The sequence below is a fragment of the Lipomyces doorenjongii genome (assembly GCF_038497915.1).
Source record: "Lipomyces doorenjongii strain NRRL Y-27504 unplaced genomic scaffold V1508scaffold_29, whole genome shotgun sequence".
Classification (NCBI taxonomy): domain Eukaryota; kingdom Fungi; phylum Ascomycota; class Lipomycetes; order Lipomycetales; family Lipomycetaceae; genus Lipomyces; species Lipomyces doorenjongii.
Window position 1 is genome coordinate 96,314 of NW_027118096.1, and position 18,396 is coordinate 114,709.

At 46.7% G+C, this 18,396-nt stretch overlaps 8 protein-coding genes across 8 annotated transcripts; 4 read left to right on the top strand and 4 right to left on the bottom strand.

Moving 5' to 3' along the window:
• Positions 1-1,534: 1,534 nt before the first annotated feature.
• On the bottom strand, positions 1,535-4,974 carry V1508DRAFT_418600 (2OG-Fe(II) oxygenase superfamily-domain-containing protein). The gene is made up of 4 exons (XM_066940483.1): positions 3,721-4,974; positions 3,522-3,670; positions 2,497-3,467; positions 1,535-2,414 (listed from the first exon to the last, which is right to left on the bottom strand). The coding sequence occupies exons 1-4, from the start codon at positions 4,891-4,893 to the stop codon at positions 1,810-1,812; spliced, it is 2,898 nt and encodes a 965-aa protein (XP_066795428.1). The 5' UTR covers positions 4,894-4,974; the 3' UTR covers positions 1,535-1,809.
• V1508DRAFT_387214 (uncharacterized protein) lies at positions 4,975-7,728 on the bottom strand. Its single transcript, XM_066937840.1, has 9 exons — positions 7,308-7,728; positions 6,992-7,234; positions 6,876-6,933; positions 6,726-6,816; positions 6,575-6,675; positions 6,399-6,518; positions 6,252-6,345; positions 6,126-6,200; positions 4,975-6,078 (listed from the first exon to the last, which is right to left on the bottom strand). The coding sequence occupies exons 1-9, from the start codon at positions 7,436-7,438 to the stop codon at positions 5,270-5,272; spliced, it is 1,722 nt and encodes a 573-aa protein (XP_066795429.1). The 5' UTR covers positions 7,439-7,728; the 3' UTR covers positions 4,975-5,269.
• V1508DRAFT_418610 (clathrin adaptor complex small chain-domain-containing protein) lies at positions 7,605-8,622 on the top strand. The gene is made up of 3 exons (XM_066940484.1): positions 7,605-7,864; positions 7,940-7,986; positions 8,034-8,622. The coding sequence occupies exons 1-3, from the start codon at positions 7,843-7,845 to the stop codon at positions 8,520-8,522; spliced, it is 558 nt and encodes a 185-aa protein (XP_066795430.1). The 5' UTR covers positions 7,605-7,842; the 3' UTR covers positions 8,523-8,622.
• On the bottom strand, positions 8,537-10,275 carry V1508DRAFT_418613 (Mu homology domain-containing protein). Its single transcript, XM_066940485.1, has 2 exons — positions 10,082-10,275; positions 8,537-10,030 (listed from the first exon to the last, which is right to left on the bottom strand). The coding sequence occupies exons 1-2, from the start codon at positions 10,117-10,119 to the stop codon at positions 8,641-8,643; spliced, it is 1,428 nt and encodes a 475-aa protein (XP_066795431.1). The 5' UTR covers positions 10,120-10,275; the 3' UTR covers positions 8,537-8,640.
• A 224-nt stretch (positions 10,276-10,499) lies between these two features.
• Positions 10,500-11,650, top strand: V1508DRAFT_355502 (uncharacterized protein; the record flags this gene model as incomplete). Its single annotated transcript, XM_066936960.1, has 2 exons — positions 10,500-10,990; positions 11,038-11,650. The coding sequence occupies 2 exons, from the start codon at positions 10,500-10,502 to the stop codon at positions 11,648-11,650; spliced, it is 1,104 nt and encodes a 367-aa protein (XP_066795432.1).
• Positions 11,651-11,652: 2 nt separating this feature from the next.
• On the bottom strand, positions 11,653-12,944 carry V1508DRAFT_418620 (HAD-like domain-containing protein). Its single transcript, XM_066940486.1, has 9 exons — positions 12,723-12,944; positions 12,649-12,661; positions 12,467-12,600; positions 12,401-12,413; positions 12,331-12,350; positions 12,234-12,284; positions 12,122-12,175; positions 12,002-12,070; positions 11,653-11,952 (listed from the first exon to the last, which is right to left on the bottom strand). Exons 1-9 carry the CDS (start codon positions 12,813-12,815, stop codon positions 11,707-11,709), a joined length of 693 nt encoding a protein of 230 aa, XP_066795433.1. The 5' UTR covers positions 12,816-12,944; the 3' UTR covers positions 11,653-11,706.
• An 870-nt stretch (positions 12,945-13,814) lies between these two features.
• On the top strand, positions 13,815-15,232 carry V1508DRAFT_355480 (uncharacterized protein; the record flags this gene model as incomplete). Its single annotated transcript, XM_066936958.1, has 2 exons — positions 13,815-13,937; positions 13,985-15,232. The coding sequence occupies 2 exons, from the start codon at positions 13,815-13,817 to the stop codon at positions 15,230-15,232; spliced, it is 1,371 nt and encodes a 456-aa protein (XP_066795434.1).
• Positions 15,233-16,749: 1,517 nt separating this feature from the next.
• V1508DRAFT_418628 (synaptobrevin-domain-containing protein) lies at positions 16,750-17,979 on the top strand. Its single transcript, XM_066940487.1, has 4 exons — positions 16,750-17,181; positions 17,320-17,375; positions 17,442-17,576; positions 17,628-17,979. The coding sequence occupies exons 1-4, from the start codon at positions 17,089-17,091 to the stop codon at positions 17,686-17,688; spliced, it is 345 nt and encodes a 114-aa protein (XP_066795435.1). The 5' UTR covers positions 16,750-17,088; the 3' UTR covers positions 17,689-17,979.
• Positions 17,980-18,396: the final 417 nt, after the last annotated feature.

The following is an 18,396-nucleotide window of genomic DNA, read 5'->3' on the forward strand; positions in this document are numbered from 1 at the left end:
GTAATGATCGACGATCATGGGCGGGATAATTTTGCCGCTTCTGGCAAAGGTTAAGCAAGTCGTCATTTTAAGCTTCCGCCGGATCTCGGCTCTCACTGGATGTCTTGCATTTCCACCCCCCTGAACTCCTTACCACTCATCTCATAATCGAACTATTTGTACATGTGCCTCGTGGTTAATGCCCCACATTTAGAGCACAACAAGTGACGAACCAGTACAACCCTCGGTCGTAATGAGCTAGCGTCGACAATGAAAAACGGCGACATTCTTATTTAGTGTATACGGATCGAGTGGGGCCGCTTGTTTGAGTGTTTCTGCATACGTCTGCGTGTCAACATCAATTGACAATTGCCACAGTTGCAATCCAGAACGACAAATACGATCAATAGAATTTACTTAACCTGTGTTCTTCAATCCCTGACTGTCATCCATTGCAGCTGAACTATCTACATGCGTGGTCTACTTCACAAACATAAATGCGAAATAACAAATTCAGAAGTCAATTGAAACTCAATTTATTCACAGAAAATGTAAGTTCAGAGCACTCACGGCACGACGACCGGATATAACCAACAACTTGCGTATGAAACCCTCGACAGCCATGCATGACTAAGGAATACTTTGGTATAATGTTGTACCTTGCATTGCATGAGCATATACGACGATTTGACGATTACAGACCTGTCTAGATACACTAAATTATGACAAGGAAGAAGTGTAGAGTGAAGTAGATACCCCGAACTTCTTCACAGGTTATCATGCATGATTCTTTTCCAGCGCCATTCTTGTTTATATCGTGAACTAACCCTCAAATATGGACAAAGACCCTATCCACTAACCATCTTTCATTCATTGTATCACCATAGTTATGTGACGACCTTTCTCACTGTAGCGATTCTGGTCTGCAGAACTTCCCTGAACATATCAAGGACCTCTCGGTCTCAGTTCTGGGTGGTGGAGCGGTACGAAATTCACTACGTTGCCACACACAAGACCGACACTGCCGAAATATTCGTCCATTGGTTTCAGTAGTCACGTCGAAGTATTGGGGTGCTCTGTGCAATTTGCTCTCTGTCGGTCGTTCGTTTTGTCCCTCTTTCCATCGGCTCAAACCGACCGCAAAAACCAGACCGTGGAGCAGTATTTGCGTGCTTACATAGCCTATCTTCAAGGATGACTTGCGTCGCGCTACGGCCCATTGCTGAACTGGCGTAAAACTCATCGAACAGGATTTCGTTAGCCTTGAGCCCCGGGTCCCGGACTCGCCTACCCCACAGCTAGTAATAGTTAATCGCCTTACTGACGTCCAGAAGCAACTACGTCACACTCTTAAAATAGCTAAATGCGGTGTCAGACCGTTGTTACAATGCGCAACAAGCCGATGGAGTTGAATTTACGCCGTAGAAGAAGTCTGGTTATCCACCATGCACATTCGTACACCCGGTCGGAAACAAATCCGATAAGCGTTGAGCGAATTGGTAAACAGGCCTATCGGGTTAGATCAACTTGGGGAGAAGTAACGAGTGCATCATAATAATAGGTAATTTGATTTATTCATAGCCAATCGTTGTCCTTGAATCTAATAACTTTCATTGCGCATATTTTGCCATCTTCCTTGACTTCCCGTAGTAATAAGCATGAGGTCGTAACAGTCTTTAACCGCCACTTGTTTGACCAACATGCTTCGTGGTTGCTAATGATATTTTCACCGTCGTTATAAATATCGTAATGCATCAAGCTACTTTACCAACTAAATTATAAGCTTTAGCGATACAACGCAAGAGTAACGTGCAGGCACATAGTCTCTACTCAGTTTTCTTTCACGTATCTCACGGTCGCTGCGATCGTGAACTCTCCCGTAGGGATTACAGAATGAACCAGTCGGCGTTGAATATCCGTCCCATGCATAATGACCACGTCTCCATGGCCTAGCTCCAACTGCAAAATTGGCTTGAATCCACTCTTTCTAGTTTTCGACGGAGGCGCGCAGGTTGGAATAATACCGTCATCAGTACCGATATCGGACCATAACAACATGCTTTCTGCATTAGACATCTCTTGGCCACTAGAATTGTGCAGCCTGCTGGTGGCTACAGTTCCAACCTTCTTGTGAAATTTCATAATGGCTCGTGACCCTAGTGAGATACTCGCGATTGTCGCGCCGATATCAGCCTCGGAGGAATCGCTATGATAACCTATTCTTTGGCACTCAACGTAAGCAATACTAAGTACTTCGTTAAATTGATCGCAAGTTGAAATGCCTTCTGCACGAACAATAGCTTGGATAAAGTTGAGAACCATTGGAATTGCTTTCGGACAGAGGTAAAAAGGCGTGGATTTGTGTAACGTCTCGCAAAAATTGTAATGTGCACCCGCGTTGTGTGCGAAATATTGGGCAAGAGTTCGAGAAGCCACTATTCATAATAATTCATTAGCTGCAATTCATTAGTATAGAGAGACTGAGTCGAAGTGTAAAGCAAGAACAGAGACTGGTACACTTTGTATTTTGCAGAGGGTATCGACGGAAGATCGACATGGCACTCTTGTATTCTTTTAATATATCGTCGGGACCATTGGCAAACTCGCATAAGGTCTTATTCGGGATCACATGATAAATCGTGCCCTCAACGTCCTTCACGTCATATTTCATAACACGATAGCAACCTTGAATACCGAACTCCATAGCATGACTAGATACGACTACAACGCTCTCGTCTGTAATGACATCTGCCGCAATTGGTGTACCGGTGTATGTCGGATACAACCCACCCCGTTCGCGTCTAGACAGATAATTGTCGACACGGTCCAGAATCAGCGATTTCTCGTCACAGCCTGGAGAACTGCATATCCATCCCTCCCATACCTCTCTACAATTCAGTTTACCGCATTTATGGCAGTGCCAACCACTTATGGATAACGCGTCTCGGACGTGCGGTAATGAGAGCAGATCAAACGGCATCGGTCCTCGATGGTCAAGACTCGCCAACGCAAGGAAGTCTTCGTTATACTGCAATTTATCGGCAGGTTCTTGGCCATTGACTTTCCAAAATTGTGAACAGTCCCCGTTCAGGCACATATATCCCTGCTTATAGATTTGGGGGAATAACTCTGTGCAGGCTGAGCATCGGTGCGCTTCGATCTCAGACACAGAGACCGCTTTTCTATTCTTGGGATTGTGCCACCATGGCTTAGTAGTCCTATCAATCCGCTCAAAGCGAAACTTCCAGCTTTTATATCGAGTAGATTGGTCCAAATCCTCCCATGCATGTGTCACAAAAAACCAATCCATGACGCAATATCTATGAGGCACATTTACCGGTGAAACTGGACAATTATTCTCCAAAACCAGGACGAGAGGTGTGGCACGCTTTTGATTCGAGATCAAAGCCTTGATTGCTTTGTCGGGTGATTCTTGTGAACTTTGAAGTTGGCATCCTCCTGAATCACTTGATCCCAAATTACCACCACTGCATATACCTTCAGCATTTCAGTGTCGTGATAAAACAAATCGGCTGACTTACGCATGCGAGATTACTACATTGTCGGCAATGTAATCGCTCTGGGCAGTTAATCCGTCTATTATATAACCTAACGCGACTCCGTTATAAGTATAACATCCTGACTGGCAACTTCGGAAAAATGGTACAGATTCACAAAGCTCTTGAAGTGTCTCAATATCTGTCAATACGCGATTTGTCACAGCACACACAAAGTACATACGTCACACCACATAGGAATTGGCATAATAGGGTCGGGCTTTTCAATCAGCCCCGGAATGGGGTCACTAATAGCCCTTTCCGCCGGAGCGATTGAAACTGGGGCTGCAATTGGGATGGCAGTCGCTGTAGGTGTTGGATTAGAGGTCATCTCCAGAGCCGGAGTGCGAGGTAGCATGGCAGCGACAGGAATCGCATTGTATAAAGGTCTGATTGGCTCGAGAACACGACACGATGCTCTAGCGATATCATACATCTTCACTATTGGCTCCGATATCCGAAGCTTAAGCGCTTTCTCAGAGATCGAAGAAACCGTTTGCTCGTCTCGGGCGTGATTCTGGGGTAGCATCTGAGGAATCTGTAACTTCTCTATGACATGTTGCAGCTGTTCAACCGAAGTAAAATTGATAATATCGGACACCATGGGAGGACTCGAATGCTCGCGCCGACGAGCCGTCTGAACGCCGATGTCCTGTGATCCAGATAAGGATTCTTCTGCGCTCAACACGAAAGGGATCGTTTCTAACTGTCTGTGTCTCCCCATCGAAGACACCTTCTTCAGCTGCTCTGTATTCCCCGCAGCATGATGAGCCGGGAATCCCATTTCGTATTGCGAGGTTGCATATTTTTCCAATGTCTTTGACTGTTGACGTAACGAATTCATACCCTCGACTTGGCTTAGCTCTTTGTTACGTCTCACCGGACGTCCACGGTCCCAACACACTGAAGAAAATGGGTCATTTTGTTCTAAATTCTGCAATCGGACAGTCTCGCTCGTCTGCAGCAGACTAGCATTTGCACCATTTTGGACATTCGACGTAGCAATATCAATGTGATTAGTTGGGCCAGGGGAGTCCGATCTTCGTGATCTTTTCCGCCTCAGAGTCTCCTCTGGTTCAGACACAGCATAAATAGTGGAATTTTCCTTAATCAAGGAGCGAACAGATTTGCACTGACCCTGCTTTCTTCTACTATCAGGCAACGTTCGTCCATTCGACCGGCAACGCTTATTTGTAAAGCCAGATTTTGTTTTGACATCAGGAATTGCTGTAGGGGGAATATCTGCCGGCAAGTACGCGTCCTGCAGGCTCCGCTTAATCGTCAATCGGGTACTTTGACGCGTCGTATCCACCCAAGTCGACTGAACTATCACCAAATTGTCCGCACTCATAGCCATAAGTATTGACAACTATTGCAAGTATGGCATATAGTGGGTGAAATGTAATAGTGAATGTCAGATACAATTGCTCTGTAACTAACACTGGAAAGTCCCTCGACTTGTACGCTTTCTGGAACCAAACCCTGAGACCTACTACCCTAGCCCATCCAAGATGGTCGAGGGCGACATATTAATACCTTCGTGCATAGAGTATACCCTTACCCTAGCCACAAAAGACCCTACCGGTCATACTCATTGACTATCAACTGAACTTGAACTCTTTACGCGCATTTATACAATATACAGAAACATAAACTAGGATCTACAGTGAATCATCCATACTAGCAGCTCCAACAGGCATCCACGCAAAGCCGTTGACGCAAAACTAATCTAATCATAGGCCCAAGTCAATGTCAATTTCAAACTCCGTGTTAGCGATGACGTCGTCAACGACACTGAGCGGCTGTTTGGCCAACTTTTCTACCAATTTCTTCTCTTTCTCAGCCTCGATCTCTTCGTCAATCTCATCAGCATGATTTGGATTGGCAACAACACCGCTGGCTTCTTCCGCAGAATCGTAATACATTCGTGGATTTGTCTTCAATCTGCTAAATGGATCGGAAGTTACCTGCGACTTGTTCGCCAACATCGCCTTTCGTCGTACTTCGGTTGCTTTGATTTCGGCTTTTCGAATTTCATCTTGATTCGCACGGCGATTTCGTTCGTTGACTTTCGCAAGCATTTGCAACGGCGATTCCAGTACAGTGGTAGATAATTTTACCGTCTGGCGGTGGTCGATAGCACTAATCTGTCTATCAATTTCTGCCACCTCGTCCATATCACTATTGTTCATGGCAATCAATCGTTTCTGGTTGAGCATCGTTTTTTGAATAACTGCATTTGTCGGAAGATTAGACGACAGCAATTGCCGAAGGTCGATCATCGCGTTTATCTCGTCTGGCGATAGCGTTCGCTCGCGCATTTTTTGTAGTTGCTGGAATTTCAGGTCGATCAGCCGTCTGGATGGAAGTGATATATTATCGCTTTTGATTGCAACTTTCCATGTATCGAATTCCTCCTCGGTAAATGGTTTGTCACTACAAACGCCCATTTCAAAGATCTTTTCACTGGACCCGTGGGTAACCAGTAAGCTGGAGTTCACTGTCCGGTTCATGAATGAGTATGTCTTGCTTTCAATTACAGCTGTGATTGTTAGCGAGAGACTGTTATATTACTTGAATAATATTTACCTTTAACTTGACAAACACGATATATTTCCTTCTGTTTATATTCGTTGTAGCCAATGTTTATACGTACAAAACAGTCTGTTTCTAAATTAGCAAGCATGCAATGACTCATAGTAGAGAGGTCCCTACCAACTGCGCATCTGTCAAACTCTGGATAGTGACAATATTTGGCCAACAATGTCCGACCGATTCGAATTTTGTTGACGTCATCTACGGTTAGTTCCTGTAGGACGATTAGCATCCAATTTCCCCAAATTTGGCGAAGAGATAGCTTACTTTGGGAGTGGTGGTGTCTGCCCAGACAACATCGCCCTCAGCTTCCACATCTATTTCATCGTCGTCGCCCGCATCTTCGTCATAATGTAACTTGGTACCGCCAAAATCATGATCCTCGGTCTATATAACCCTTCATTAGTATTGTATATCGCAAGAAGCTCGGTCTGGTTTCTAACTCGTTGCCGTGCACGGAAGTTCTTCTCTTCACGTTTCTTCTTAAGTTCCGAAAGCTGAGACCGCTTGCTCAAAGCTCCTTTTGGTGTATCACGCTTGGAACCTATCCCGGTATTAGCCAAACCTGAGACAAATTATTCAGAGGCGTTGTACTTCTCGTAACGGCTTTCGTCTTCTCTTTGCCCGCCCGTTTGCTTTCCTTAAGACGCTGAGCGAGATACTTTCGTTCATTAAATCGTTGCATCTATAACATCGTCAATATCTTGTCTGTGATCTGCAAATTACACCCGTAGCAAAAGATACCTCCTGCGAACGTTCGAAAAGAATCTGTTCTCGTTCAAATTCACCAAGAGATTCCAACCTATCCCCGTCAGCGACACTATCTCGATATCTCCTACTTTACGAAAACGATATCCCACCAATTCATGTCATCCACGCTTTTGTATTTGCCGTGCAATGGGTACGGATTGACAAATTCGTCGTCAAGATCACCCTCATCCTCAGCGTTTCTATTCACAAATTCATCATCGCCACCATTGCGCATTGCCCGCACTCTGGACGACCGACCTTCGGACACTTCGTTGAGATCATCAAATGCATCGCGATCGTCCTCGTCTTCATACTCCGCCAGCGAATCGAGATCACCGTCGTCGCTCTCATCTCTATAGCCCGAAACAGTCAGCATAGCATTCTAACCTGCTCAACGCTACACCTGCATAAGCATCATTAACTTACCGAGTTTTCCGTCGGCGCTTAGTCGCCATTGATTTCCGCTTTGTTCCGCTTAGTTTGCGTGATGGTTTCGACGAAATATCCTCATCGACGCCCTCAGCAAGAGCGAGCAGGTCCTCATCAAGATCAGACATTGTGGGCCAGAATGTGGAGTATATCGTCCAATCTATATCTTACGGCATCAATCTAATTGTGCGTCGATGGCAATGCGGGTTGTGTAGGGGAAAGCGTATGTAGAATTTCATTGCGAATTAGAGTTATGGTGCCAACGTAGACCGTACCGTTATTAACAGAGTACGCTATTGTACAAGCCCTGTTCTAATTTGGCGACCAGATTTTTGAACCTGTCAAGTTGGTTTGTCGCATTGAATTACGAACCACGTCGCCGGTTGCATAAATATTCGCGGTGCTTCTTGATAGTGCATGCTAACAAGCGATGCGGCTATCGATATTGAAGAATTGGCGTGAACTATCATTCTCTAACATTACAGTTCGCAACAGGCTCGAATAGCAGAGCTACAGAATAGTCTACGTCAGGATGATTAACGCAGTATTAATATGTAAGTTAGTATTTCGAGTCTTCAATTGCAATCGTAGATATGGCCTGACAGGAGATTAAACTCATGATTAACCAGTCAACAACTTCGGGTTACCACGTCTGACAAAATTCTATACGCCAGTGGTAAGTCTTCTTACGCCATGGCAATCTACGAATATTAACAATTCCAGGACCTGCAAACGCAGCAATTGCTACTCTCACAGCTCTTCCAGTTGCTCTCAACTAGGCCCTCCACGCAATGCAACTTCCTGACCCCACCACCACTGCTCTCCTCAGAGCTGGACGATATCCGAGTAATCTACCGGCACTACGCGACACTCTATTTCGTCTTCGTAGTGGATGAACAAGAGTCCGAGTTGGGTATTTTGGATTTAATCCAAGTGTTTGTCGAGTCACTCGACCGGTGCTTCGACAACGTGTGCGAACTCGATCTTGTGTTTGGATGGGATGTGTTGCATGTAGTGTTAAACGAGATTGTGCAGGGCGGTATGGTGGTCGAGACAAATATCAATGACATTGTCGGCGCGGTGGACGAAATTGGAAAGTTACACGGAAATAAGAAAGGAGTCGTCGCCTCTAGCACTTTATCGTTGTCAGGGACTACGAGCACTTTGAGCGCGATTGCACGGGAAACTAGGGCGGCATGGAGTAATCGTTAAATGTTTATGAACAACGTTGTATAATAGTATGACATACTGGATTTATTGACCGTCACGAAGATTTAGTAATGTAAATAATATAGACTCTATTGTCATACCATTTCAACTTATATGTGAATTACCCCCTGATAACGATATCCTTTCCTTGCGTGAGATATTTAACACCCTTGTATGGTTTAGCCCGATCATCAAGTCCCTTCCCACTAACAATCCGCAAACTCTCGACCTTGGCGCCACTCACGAGCATGCCCTGGCAGTCATACGATATCCTGATGTACTTCGGGAACTCCTGCGCTACAGTCCCGTCGGGCCCAGCCTCCAAGTCTTCATTGACAACCATCGTGCCTCGAAGCGAGGCGTTCCACCCCATCGGCGTCTTACCGGGAAAGCGCCAGACGCCAACCCCTTTCTTCTCGATATTAAACTCCCCGGATGACGCACGCGTACCCTTCACATTCTGTACTCGCTCACCATCGAAAACGACTTCGACGCGTAAATTTTCGACGAACTTGACGTTCCGCGGCACCCGGCTCCACACACGAACCTCGAACTCGTCTTTCATAGGCCCGAGCCCGGTCTTCAAATCGCCACCAATCGGGCCGGACTCCACACCCGAAATAGTGTACTGCAGTAGACAGCATTTGCCATCCGGAGGAATAAATGACAATGTACCCGGTCGCTCGCGCCAGCGCGCTAATCGAACACATGGGTGAAATGCCGGACCTTCTAGTAGTCTGTTGCCGAATGAAAGGATGAGCTGGATATCGGGTACGCCGGACAACTTTGTCGTCGCGAGGACTGAGCCATGCGCGATAGCCACAATTGGTTCCGCGAGAACTTGTGGGACAGCAGGAGTGTAGAATGCGGACGCGGAGGGCGCAGGATTCGGGCCGCTGTTAATGCTGTTGAGCAACTGTTGCGTTGGTGATAGGGCGGGGATGATGACTGAGAGCGTCTCTTGAATGTCAACATAGAGTTCGTTGTTGTTGTGCTTGACGTTTGAACGGCGCCAGGGAACATTTGACCGCGGAAGGGAGGAGTCGGACGAGAATGACTTCGACGACGAACTGGATGACGTTAAGCTCTTCAATGAATTTGCCGCGCCCTTAGGCAGTGTCGGAAGAAATTTTGATAAACCGCCCGCAAACGGTACCAAGTCTCTTAGAGCATTCTCCTCGGTGACGAATGGATACCCGTCTTCGATCATCTCATTCAGAAGCATCATAATGGTGGAGTAATTCTTCTCGATCTTCTGTCTTGATAACGGCGGCTGAAAGTAATCATGCAGTACTTTAATAAGATGCGATATAAATTCAAGTGGAACCAGCGCCGGCATTGCCGCAGTACAGGGGATTAAAAAATCCAGTGCATCTTGCTTTCTGTGGAATAAGAGCTCGTCGGAAGATAATCGCAGTATGACATCTTCAGGAGATGCATCGCGCAGCGCCACCTGTAGAATCTTGTTGGTCGGTGGACTGTCTGACACGGGATACTCGAAAAGTTGTTGGCTATTCCATTAGGTCCTGTTTAAATAGATGTCATAAAGTGAACATACGTACCCATTGATGTCGGTAATATACACAGCGAGAATTGACATGGCGCTTATCGAGTGTCGCCCGTTCTCCCTAATATCGTATATCTTTGTCGATTAGTTTCACAGACGCTCAATTCACAAAGAGCAATCAATAAGCACAACCAAGAGTCGTCTCGGCGTCGGTTCGTCGTGCAGAAGTGTAGATAGTAAGTTATGCTGCATGTAAGAAAGGTGGTTCGTGTGCACGTGCAGCCGCGATATGATACTATGATACGAGTTAGTTCACCGGTCTCATGCAATGGCGAAATTGCGCGGCTCATTTGTATATAGCCCGGCAACAACTGCACTCCATCCACACTTTTTTCTCACACACATTTATATTCAACTATTGCGATATTAATACTTTTATTAATATATTCTACTATTATTATCTTACTGTTACCATGGTGCTCGAAGCAATCAAATACACACCACACAGCCTCGCAATCCTCGACCAACTCCGTCTTCCCCATGAATCAGTTTACTTCCCAATCAAGAATTCTGTCGACGCATTCAATGCTATAAAGTCTATGACAGTCCGCGGTGCACCAGCAATCGCCATTGTGGCGGCCCTCGCACTCGCCGTAGAGCTCGCGAACACAGAATTCGAGAGTGCGGATGATGTCCGGGAGTTCGTGGGTGACAAACTAAAGTATTTAGTTACGTCTAGGCCCACGGCTGTTAACTTATCTGACGCAGCGAGGAAGTTGGAAAACCTGGTGAATGAGACTGATGGCGACGCGACGACAGTTGTGCGCGCTTATATCACGGCTGCAGAAAAAATGCTGGTGGACGACGTCAGTGATAATATGAATATTGGCAAGAACGGGCTTGAGTGGGCTAAGAAAACTATTGGAAGCGACAAGTTCTCGATTCTTACGATTTGTAATACGGGGTATGTTGCAATCTTCTGATTGCAGAGCGGATGCTAATGACGTGAAGATCATTGGCGACTGCTGGATACGGTACGGCACTCGGGATCATTCGTTCGATCCACGGAGACGGTCTTCTTTCACACGCGTACGCTCTGGAAACGCGACCGTATAATCAGGGGTCCCGACTTACTGCCTACGAGCTCGTGCACGATAACATTCCAGCCACGCTAATCACTGATTCCATGGCCAGCGTGTTACTGAAGACGCATCCCGAGATCAAGATGATCGTTGTCGGTGCGGACCGAGTCGCAAAGAACGGCGACACTGCGAACAAAATCGGGACGTACCAGCTTTCTATCGTAGCCAAGCACCATGGCGTCAAGTTTGTCGTCGCGGCGCCGACAACGTCAATTGACATCCAAACAAAGACTGGCGAGGGAATTGCCATTGAACAACGCGATCCCGAGGAACTCGTCACTGTGCGGGGACCAGTGGTCGACAAGGATGGAAAAGTGAACAAAGAGGAGGCTAAGACCGTACACATCGCTGCTCCTGGAATTGGAGTCTGGAATCCTTCGTTCGATGTTGCCCCGGCGACTTTGATCGATGCTATTGTCACTGAGAAGGGCGTCGCTGAGAAGGACCAGAACGGAGAGTTTCATTTAGAATCTTTCTTGTAACTTGCATATTTTCAATAATATCGGGCGTAAGAATCTATTCTATCGTATCTACAATGTCACCCATCGAGAGCCTTCACTTCTTCTTCCGGGACCGTGGGCATTCGGTCAGCAATTTCTATGCCGCCCTTCAATAGACTGATAATCTCGTCGAGTCTCTGGACAACGGCATCGGTCTCTTTAGCGTCTTTCAAGTGGGAATTGACGTCGGATTCAATCAGAATCGTTGTGACTCCGGCGCGATGGCCGGCTAACATGTCGTCCACCGAGTCACCGACCATAACTAGGTGTTTTGGTTCGATATTCTGTCTCATTAGCTTTTTTTAAGTCGAAGTGTAAGTTGAGATGATTTACCCAATGATTGGCAATATGGAGGATGCCGGCGGGGGATGGCTTTGGAGGTTTAAACTCCCGAGTCACGATCTATCACTGTGAGTCAGCTGGCAGATGTAGATTGTGAAACATTGCACATACAGGGTGGAAGAGTTTTTTGGGGAGAAATGTAGTTAGAAGGTAGTTGACCGGGGTCTACCGGCGTTAGTTCAGTTATTGTCAAGTTATTATATAGCGTTTAGATAAGACTCACATTGAAGTTCCTTGTGCAGATTGCTTTAAGGAGTTTGTTGGCTTCTAGGAACTCGAATGGACTTAGCGATGTCAAAGACGATAGTGGGGATAGTTACCACCATCAGCTCTTCTAGACCTGCAGATAGTTAGGAGATAGTCAACTCGGCTATACTAATGAGATCATACCGGGCTGAGGTTTCTGTAGAGATCAAGTGTCAGTTAACACAGATGCCACTATCTGCCAAGCCATACCATCTGAACCATAGCGGTTCGCTCGACTTGACGGACTTTTTCGTGCGCAATTTCCTGCTCCGCCACTTCTAGCGAATAGATATGGTCGAGGATGTCGACGGACCGTGCAATTCCGAGGACGCGACGCATTTCAGCTGAAGGGCATTAGCAATTGTCTGGATACTCGGCAATTATAGTCCTACAAAACATCCACGTCTGTGAGTAATTATTAGTTATACTCTTACGAAGTCCACACAATGCTTCCGAAGTCGCTGACCTGCGGCAAACACAGAGTGCCGTCCATGTCGAAGATGAGGCCTTCCACCTGGATGTCAGTGGGCAATTTTGGAAAGAGCATCAACCGGGGCATTTTAATAGGTACGTGTATTTGGAGGCTAAGAAATAATATGAAATTCTCGAATGTGGCATTGACGAACTTGTAGGGGTTAGGGTGTAGGAAGACAGCAGAAGTGTGGCCTCTGACTTTGCTCGAGTCTCCATGTATATAGTAGCCAAATCATCCAGGACAGTACAATCAATCCGATCTCAGCTCACGATGGCGTCCGGCTACGAGGACGACTCGAGTCTGTTCCCAGAGTCACCACCTGCCAGTGCTAGCACAGTAAGCGATATAGCCGGCTCCGACAATCCGTATATGCGCAAAGAAATGCTCTCAACCTCATCCAGTGTTCCAGCAGTCGACCTCGGCTTCACCTCCGCGTCAACGACGCCACTCTTCCCCGACGACTTTGACTCTGGGTCCGCTTTTTTCACAGATCCCATCGCGCGATCTTCCGCCGCTCGCACGGATATACTGTCCGGGATGACAAACGACTTGCCGAACAGCATGTCGGCTTATGCCGATAGCGACAACACCTGGGGCGACGACCATGACGCATTTGCCGGCCACGACTACATGGCCGTCGATGCTACTACCGAGTCTGCTGAGGCTACCGGGCTCGAAGCATCTGAAGCGTACGACCAGCCTGACGAGGTCCCTCGGAGTGTGCGAACTTCAACATCAGAAGTGCATGGCACGTCGCTCGATGAAGCAGAGCGCGAGGAAGAAATCCGGCCCAAATTGTGGGACACTGACGACGACGACATTCCCGGAGGGCCAGATGTACCCGAGACCGAGGACGAGCCTGTACGGTCATCAACTGAGGCGGCGTCAACCGTGAGCACCGCACCTTCTACTGCTCCATCGGCTGCTCCACACCAGAAGCAGTTGCCCCATCGAGACCAACCAAGCAGATCGCAGACTCAGGCACCCAGACATCACGTCGTGTACAACCCGCAGTCATACTACCAGCAGGAACCGACGCCGTCCTACGATAACCAGCCGGGTTACAACAACCAGCAGGGGCCTATGCAGCTTGGCCGCGCTCCGCCGCCTCCCACAAAGACGGTCATTGATTACGTTTTGCGCACAAAAGTCACCGGTATGGAGCGATCTGGAAAGAAGCCGCCATTGATCCGATTCGATGCTTATGTAAGTGTTTCAGCTAATTCAGTTATGACCGGGGCTAACAAAGGTAGACCAACCTCCCACGATTCCGCACAACTCAATTCCGCGATATCAGAAGGACCTACAATGAATTCCTCAAACTCTTCAAACATCTCAGTACAGCAAACCCCGAGTGTTTCGTCCCGACCGTACCCCTCGATACGACCTACGCTGGCCCTGGCACAGATGAAGACGAGTACCGCATCAAAGTAAATTTCCAGAAATGGCTTGACCGGGTGACTTCAAACCAGATTCTCATGCGTGACGAGGAAATGATGTATTTCATTGAATCCGATTTCGGCTATTCCCCCATGACCAAACGCAAGGCGCTAGCGACTGGATTACGACGAAAAGCTATTAAGCAGCTACAACCGCCACCTGACGACTGTCAGGAACTTGTCGATTTTAGGCCGCTTGCAAAGCGGTTTTATCTCATGTCGAGCGATGTCCGGACGCGGTTGGAAAAAGTTAGTAAGATCAGGAAAAGTTTGGGTATGGCAGAGATCGAGCTCGGACACAGGTTCACAAACATGACGGCGCTCGAATTCCAGTCGGGTATGATCAACATGTGGAAAAAGCTAGGAAAGACGGTGATGAGTGTGGGTGACATTCAGGCCATCAAAACCACGACTGAGATGGCGACACTGGGTGACGGGCTCTTGTGGCTCTCGAATGACGCGTTTGTCGTCAAGGAAACACTCACAAACAGACAGATCTTGATTCGAGACCTTTTGTCCGCGCAGTCAACGTCCAGGTCCCGCCACGCTACCGCCGCCAGATTACGGAGTTCCGCGACGATTAACCCTCTCCGTGTCGACGAAGCCCTCAACTCCCTGGAAGATGCCAAACAAATCGAAGCAGCCCTGACAGCAAAAGTAAACCGCGTGACTCACAACCTGATTAAAGAGAAAAACGAGTGGTTTGCAAACACCGACGAAGACCTACAAGGCTACATCGCAGAATACGTCCGTCGAATGATCGACGCCGAACGACGGACGTTGGCAGTATGGGAGTCAATCAGACTCGACATCCGCGCAGCCGACGGCTCGGGCGGATTGTCCCGGCTCGGGCGGAGCGAATTGCCACCCATTGTCCGCCGCGCGGGGGTCGTCTCCAGCCAAGGTCCCAAAGGCGACAGCTGGAGTGGCGATCGTCGGACGGCGCACGGAAGTAATGGGATTTTCCCGCCTATGTTTGATGACCAGAATGAGGATGAGGACGGAATTTCGGAAGTTGATGCAAAGAATGCGGCGGCTTTGTTGGCTGGATCGACATTTTAATTTATGATTATTGCAGTTTGTTTGCATGAAATGATTTATTTGTTCGTTTCGTTTCGTTGAGTCCGTAATTTGTGAATGTCCATCATTGTTCGTTGATTTAATTTGATACTTTCCACGAACTCATCCGACTGCCATGCATGATCAGGGCATTGTGTTTTAATGCACACTGAGCTCGTGTGACTCGCCTATCTTACTTGATACACCGATCTTTGCTCGGTAAGGCTACCATGAATTCATGACTTCTTATCGGAATATTCGCAGTTGTTCTACTTGCTGGTTGTACGTAGGATATGATGAGTAATTGTAAGATTGAGCGTGATGATTTATTCATATGACCAAAGTCAACGACTTAAAATCCAATAGAGAAGTAGCCCGAAACATTCGATACACCTTCGGAATTACTCAAATCACCGTGTCAGCCTACTGCATGATCTTTCGATACACCCTCCAACAATTCGGCCTGCGTTTGTTGTCCATTAGAACTGAGATTCCACTGTCCGCGAGCCCAGGCGCGTATACAACTTCGATAGACGTTTTGCGGATCGCTCCATCCTGCCTCGCGTATATCAAGTCACTGTGGCAGCTGCTTATTCGAATGACTTACGGACTAATAGTGAGACGTCCCTTCATTGGTTGTTCATACATATCAAAAGCCATATCAAAATAAGGCATCGCAATATTTCCTCGTGGAATCTCGTAGAGGAATGCCGCTGTGCATCAAGAAACTGATGTAATACACGCACAGCCAAATGGGCACTCTTCCGAGTGACTCTCTGACATAGCGATAGCAGTATATTGGTTCGATGGTTAGAACAATTCAATGTTGCCTGTTGCAGGTTAGGTTTCAGCAGCCTGAACAAATGGAAAAGATGCCACTATTATGTCGGATAACAATACCGCACTTACCGCTTACATAGTGCCCTGTACTCTCAATTGATGTGTATGGCAATACTCCGGTTGCGCTGGCTGGGGTTTCCAAGTCCATTGGTTCATATGTTCAGTTAGGCATCTACCAACCATGTGATGATCTATTGCCTCGAAACTCATGCTGGGAACTGTACACAGCGTAGCGTAACCGAGGCAGTACATGAGTGAAAGAGATAATAAGCTATGCAAAACAAAAAATATTGCGCTGCGCGGTATTGATGAAAAGCATTTGCAGCATACATTGAAGATTGCGTAGTCCTGTCATGCAGATATAGTATAATAGCCACAATTTACGCTCGAAACTTGTTATTGACCGCGAATTATCAACAGAATGTTACAGCCTGCATGTTCTGTGCAATCTTCCGCTGCAGAGTATATGACACATTAGTTGGGCAACAGATATGGGCTCCCTATAACTGAAATAGTTGATGCGTAATAATTACCGCGTATGCTGTTAGCGTGTCGAAACATCCCGTCCGTGTGAAACGCTGAAACGATGACGCGAGCGGACCGGAGCGGATGACGAGGAAGAACCGCTCATATACCCCGGATTGGATGTGCCTGCTGTGGCGACGTCACTGCAGTGGGAGGCGCAGCGTGTTGTGAGCCCGGGCGGCGATGTCAGCTGAACCGACGCGTTTGTCCACACCGGGCGTGGCGGCTGCTGCCTGCTGTTTGCGCGCCACTCTTCCAAGGCACCACTTGCGTTCGTGGGCAACTCGATAATAAGCAACACCAACTTCCTACAAGGTCATCCCGAATTCAGACTCCGTCGAGATCTTCTCCTACCAATTATTATTGACTTTACCTGCGCCAGATCGACAAGAGACCATTGTATTCGCCATTTATTTCTTCGGGTAATACACGATTCTTGACAAGACATCTCTATCTGCTCTTTTTTGTCAGTCATTCTCCTACGTTCAAACATCATGGCATCCAATCCGACTCCCTACAATAACTACGAGCCGTATGATCCGCCATCGACAGCCGGCGGTCCTAGTCGGACAGCGGAAATTCAGGCTGTATGTTCTCTTTATGCTTGAATTATACATTAGATGCTTTAGATTGCCATATACAAGGCGACTATTTATTCTTCTCTTGTGTGTGGAGCCTAGGGCTGTATTTCAAAAATGGAATGTTCGTTGACATTCACTTGCTAGCAAATTGACGACACTGTTGGTATAATGAGAGACAACATAAATAAGGTTGCAGAGAGGTATGCACATAAAAAATAGCATTGCGTGCTACATTATGAATGGACTGGTGTTGACTTTCTGTCTAGGGGTGGTCGCATTACGGACCTACGAGACAAGACCGACAATCTTGTTGTCTCGGCACAGGGATTTAGGAGGGGAGCTAATAAGACGCGAAAAGCTATGTGGTGGAAAGATATGAAGATGAGAATGTGTCTGATTGGGTATGTTTGTAATCTCCAGACTATTTGGCAAATAAGCTAATGTACCTATAGCGGTATTGTCATATTGCTTATCGTCATAATCGTGCCCGTCGTCCTTCACTTCTCCAGATAGTCATACCAATTTGGTTTACATACACTTTTAGTCAATAACCTGAAACATTGGCAATATTATCAAGTCTCTCATGTGTACCATTTAGTTTGAAAGTTTCCCATCCCATAGCAAGATTTAATAACTCCCACATTTTATCCTCCAATTGTTATGATCTAGTTGATATGCTAAGAGTGCTTATGTTATTAGTTTTTGCGCTTTACGCGTTTTGTATTCGTATTGTCCACGATGTGTTTTATCTTTTGTGTTGTTTAGGCCGTCTATAGGATTATGAACTTATAAGTTTTACTCAGATGTTCAAAACAGTAGCGTATCCTGCACTTTTGCATTTACGACACAAAACGTATTCCACGATGCAAAATACATTACCAATGCAAAATCGAACATGCTCACTCACGTAGGTGCGTTCCACCGGCATCTAGACTAATCGAAACATGCTGTACACATCCAATCAACCCAGAGTAGCTATTCAATAACGCTACCTGGCGACATAAATAGGAATACAATCTGCAAAATTCAGATATATTTCTTCGCGGCAATGAATCTATTTAGGAACACATTAGATACGATTTCTCAAAAGGCTGCTGCCTCTCAAAACGAGATACCGAGAATTCTAATATCAGAGTATATTTTAGTCGCATGCCACCAACGCTCCGCAATAAGATTAGGCAATAATCTTAGAGTGAAGGCTCTCAAGCGCAAATTATATCA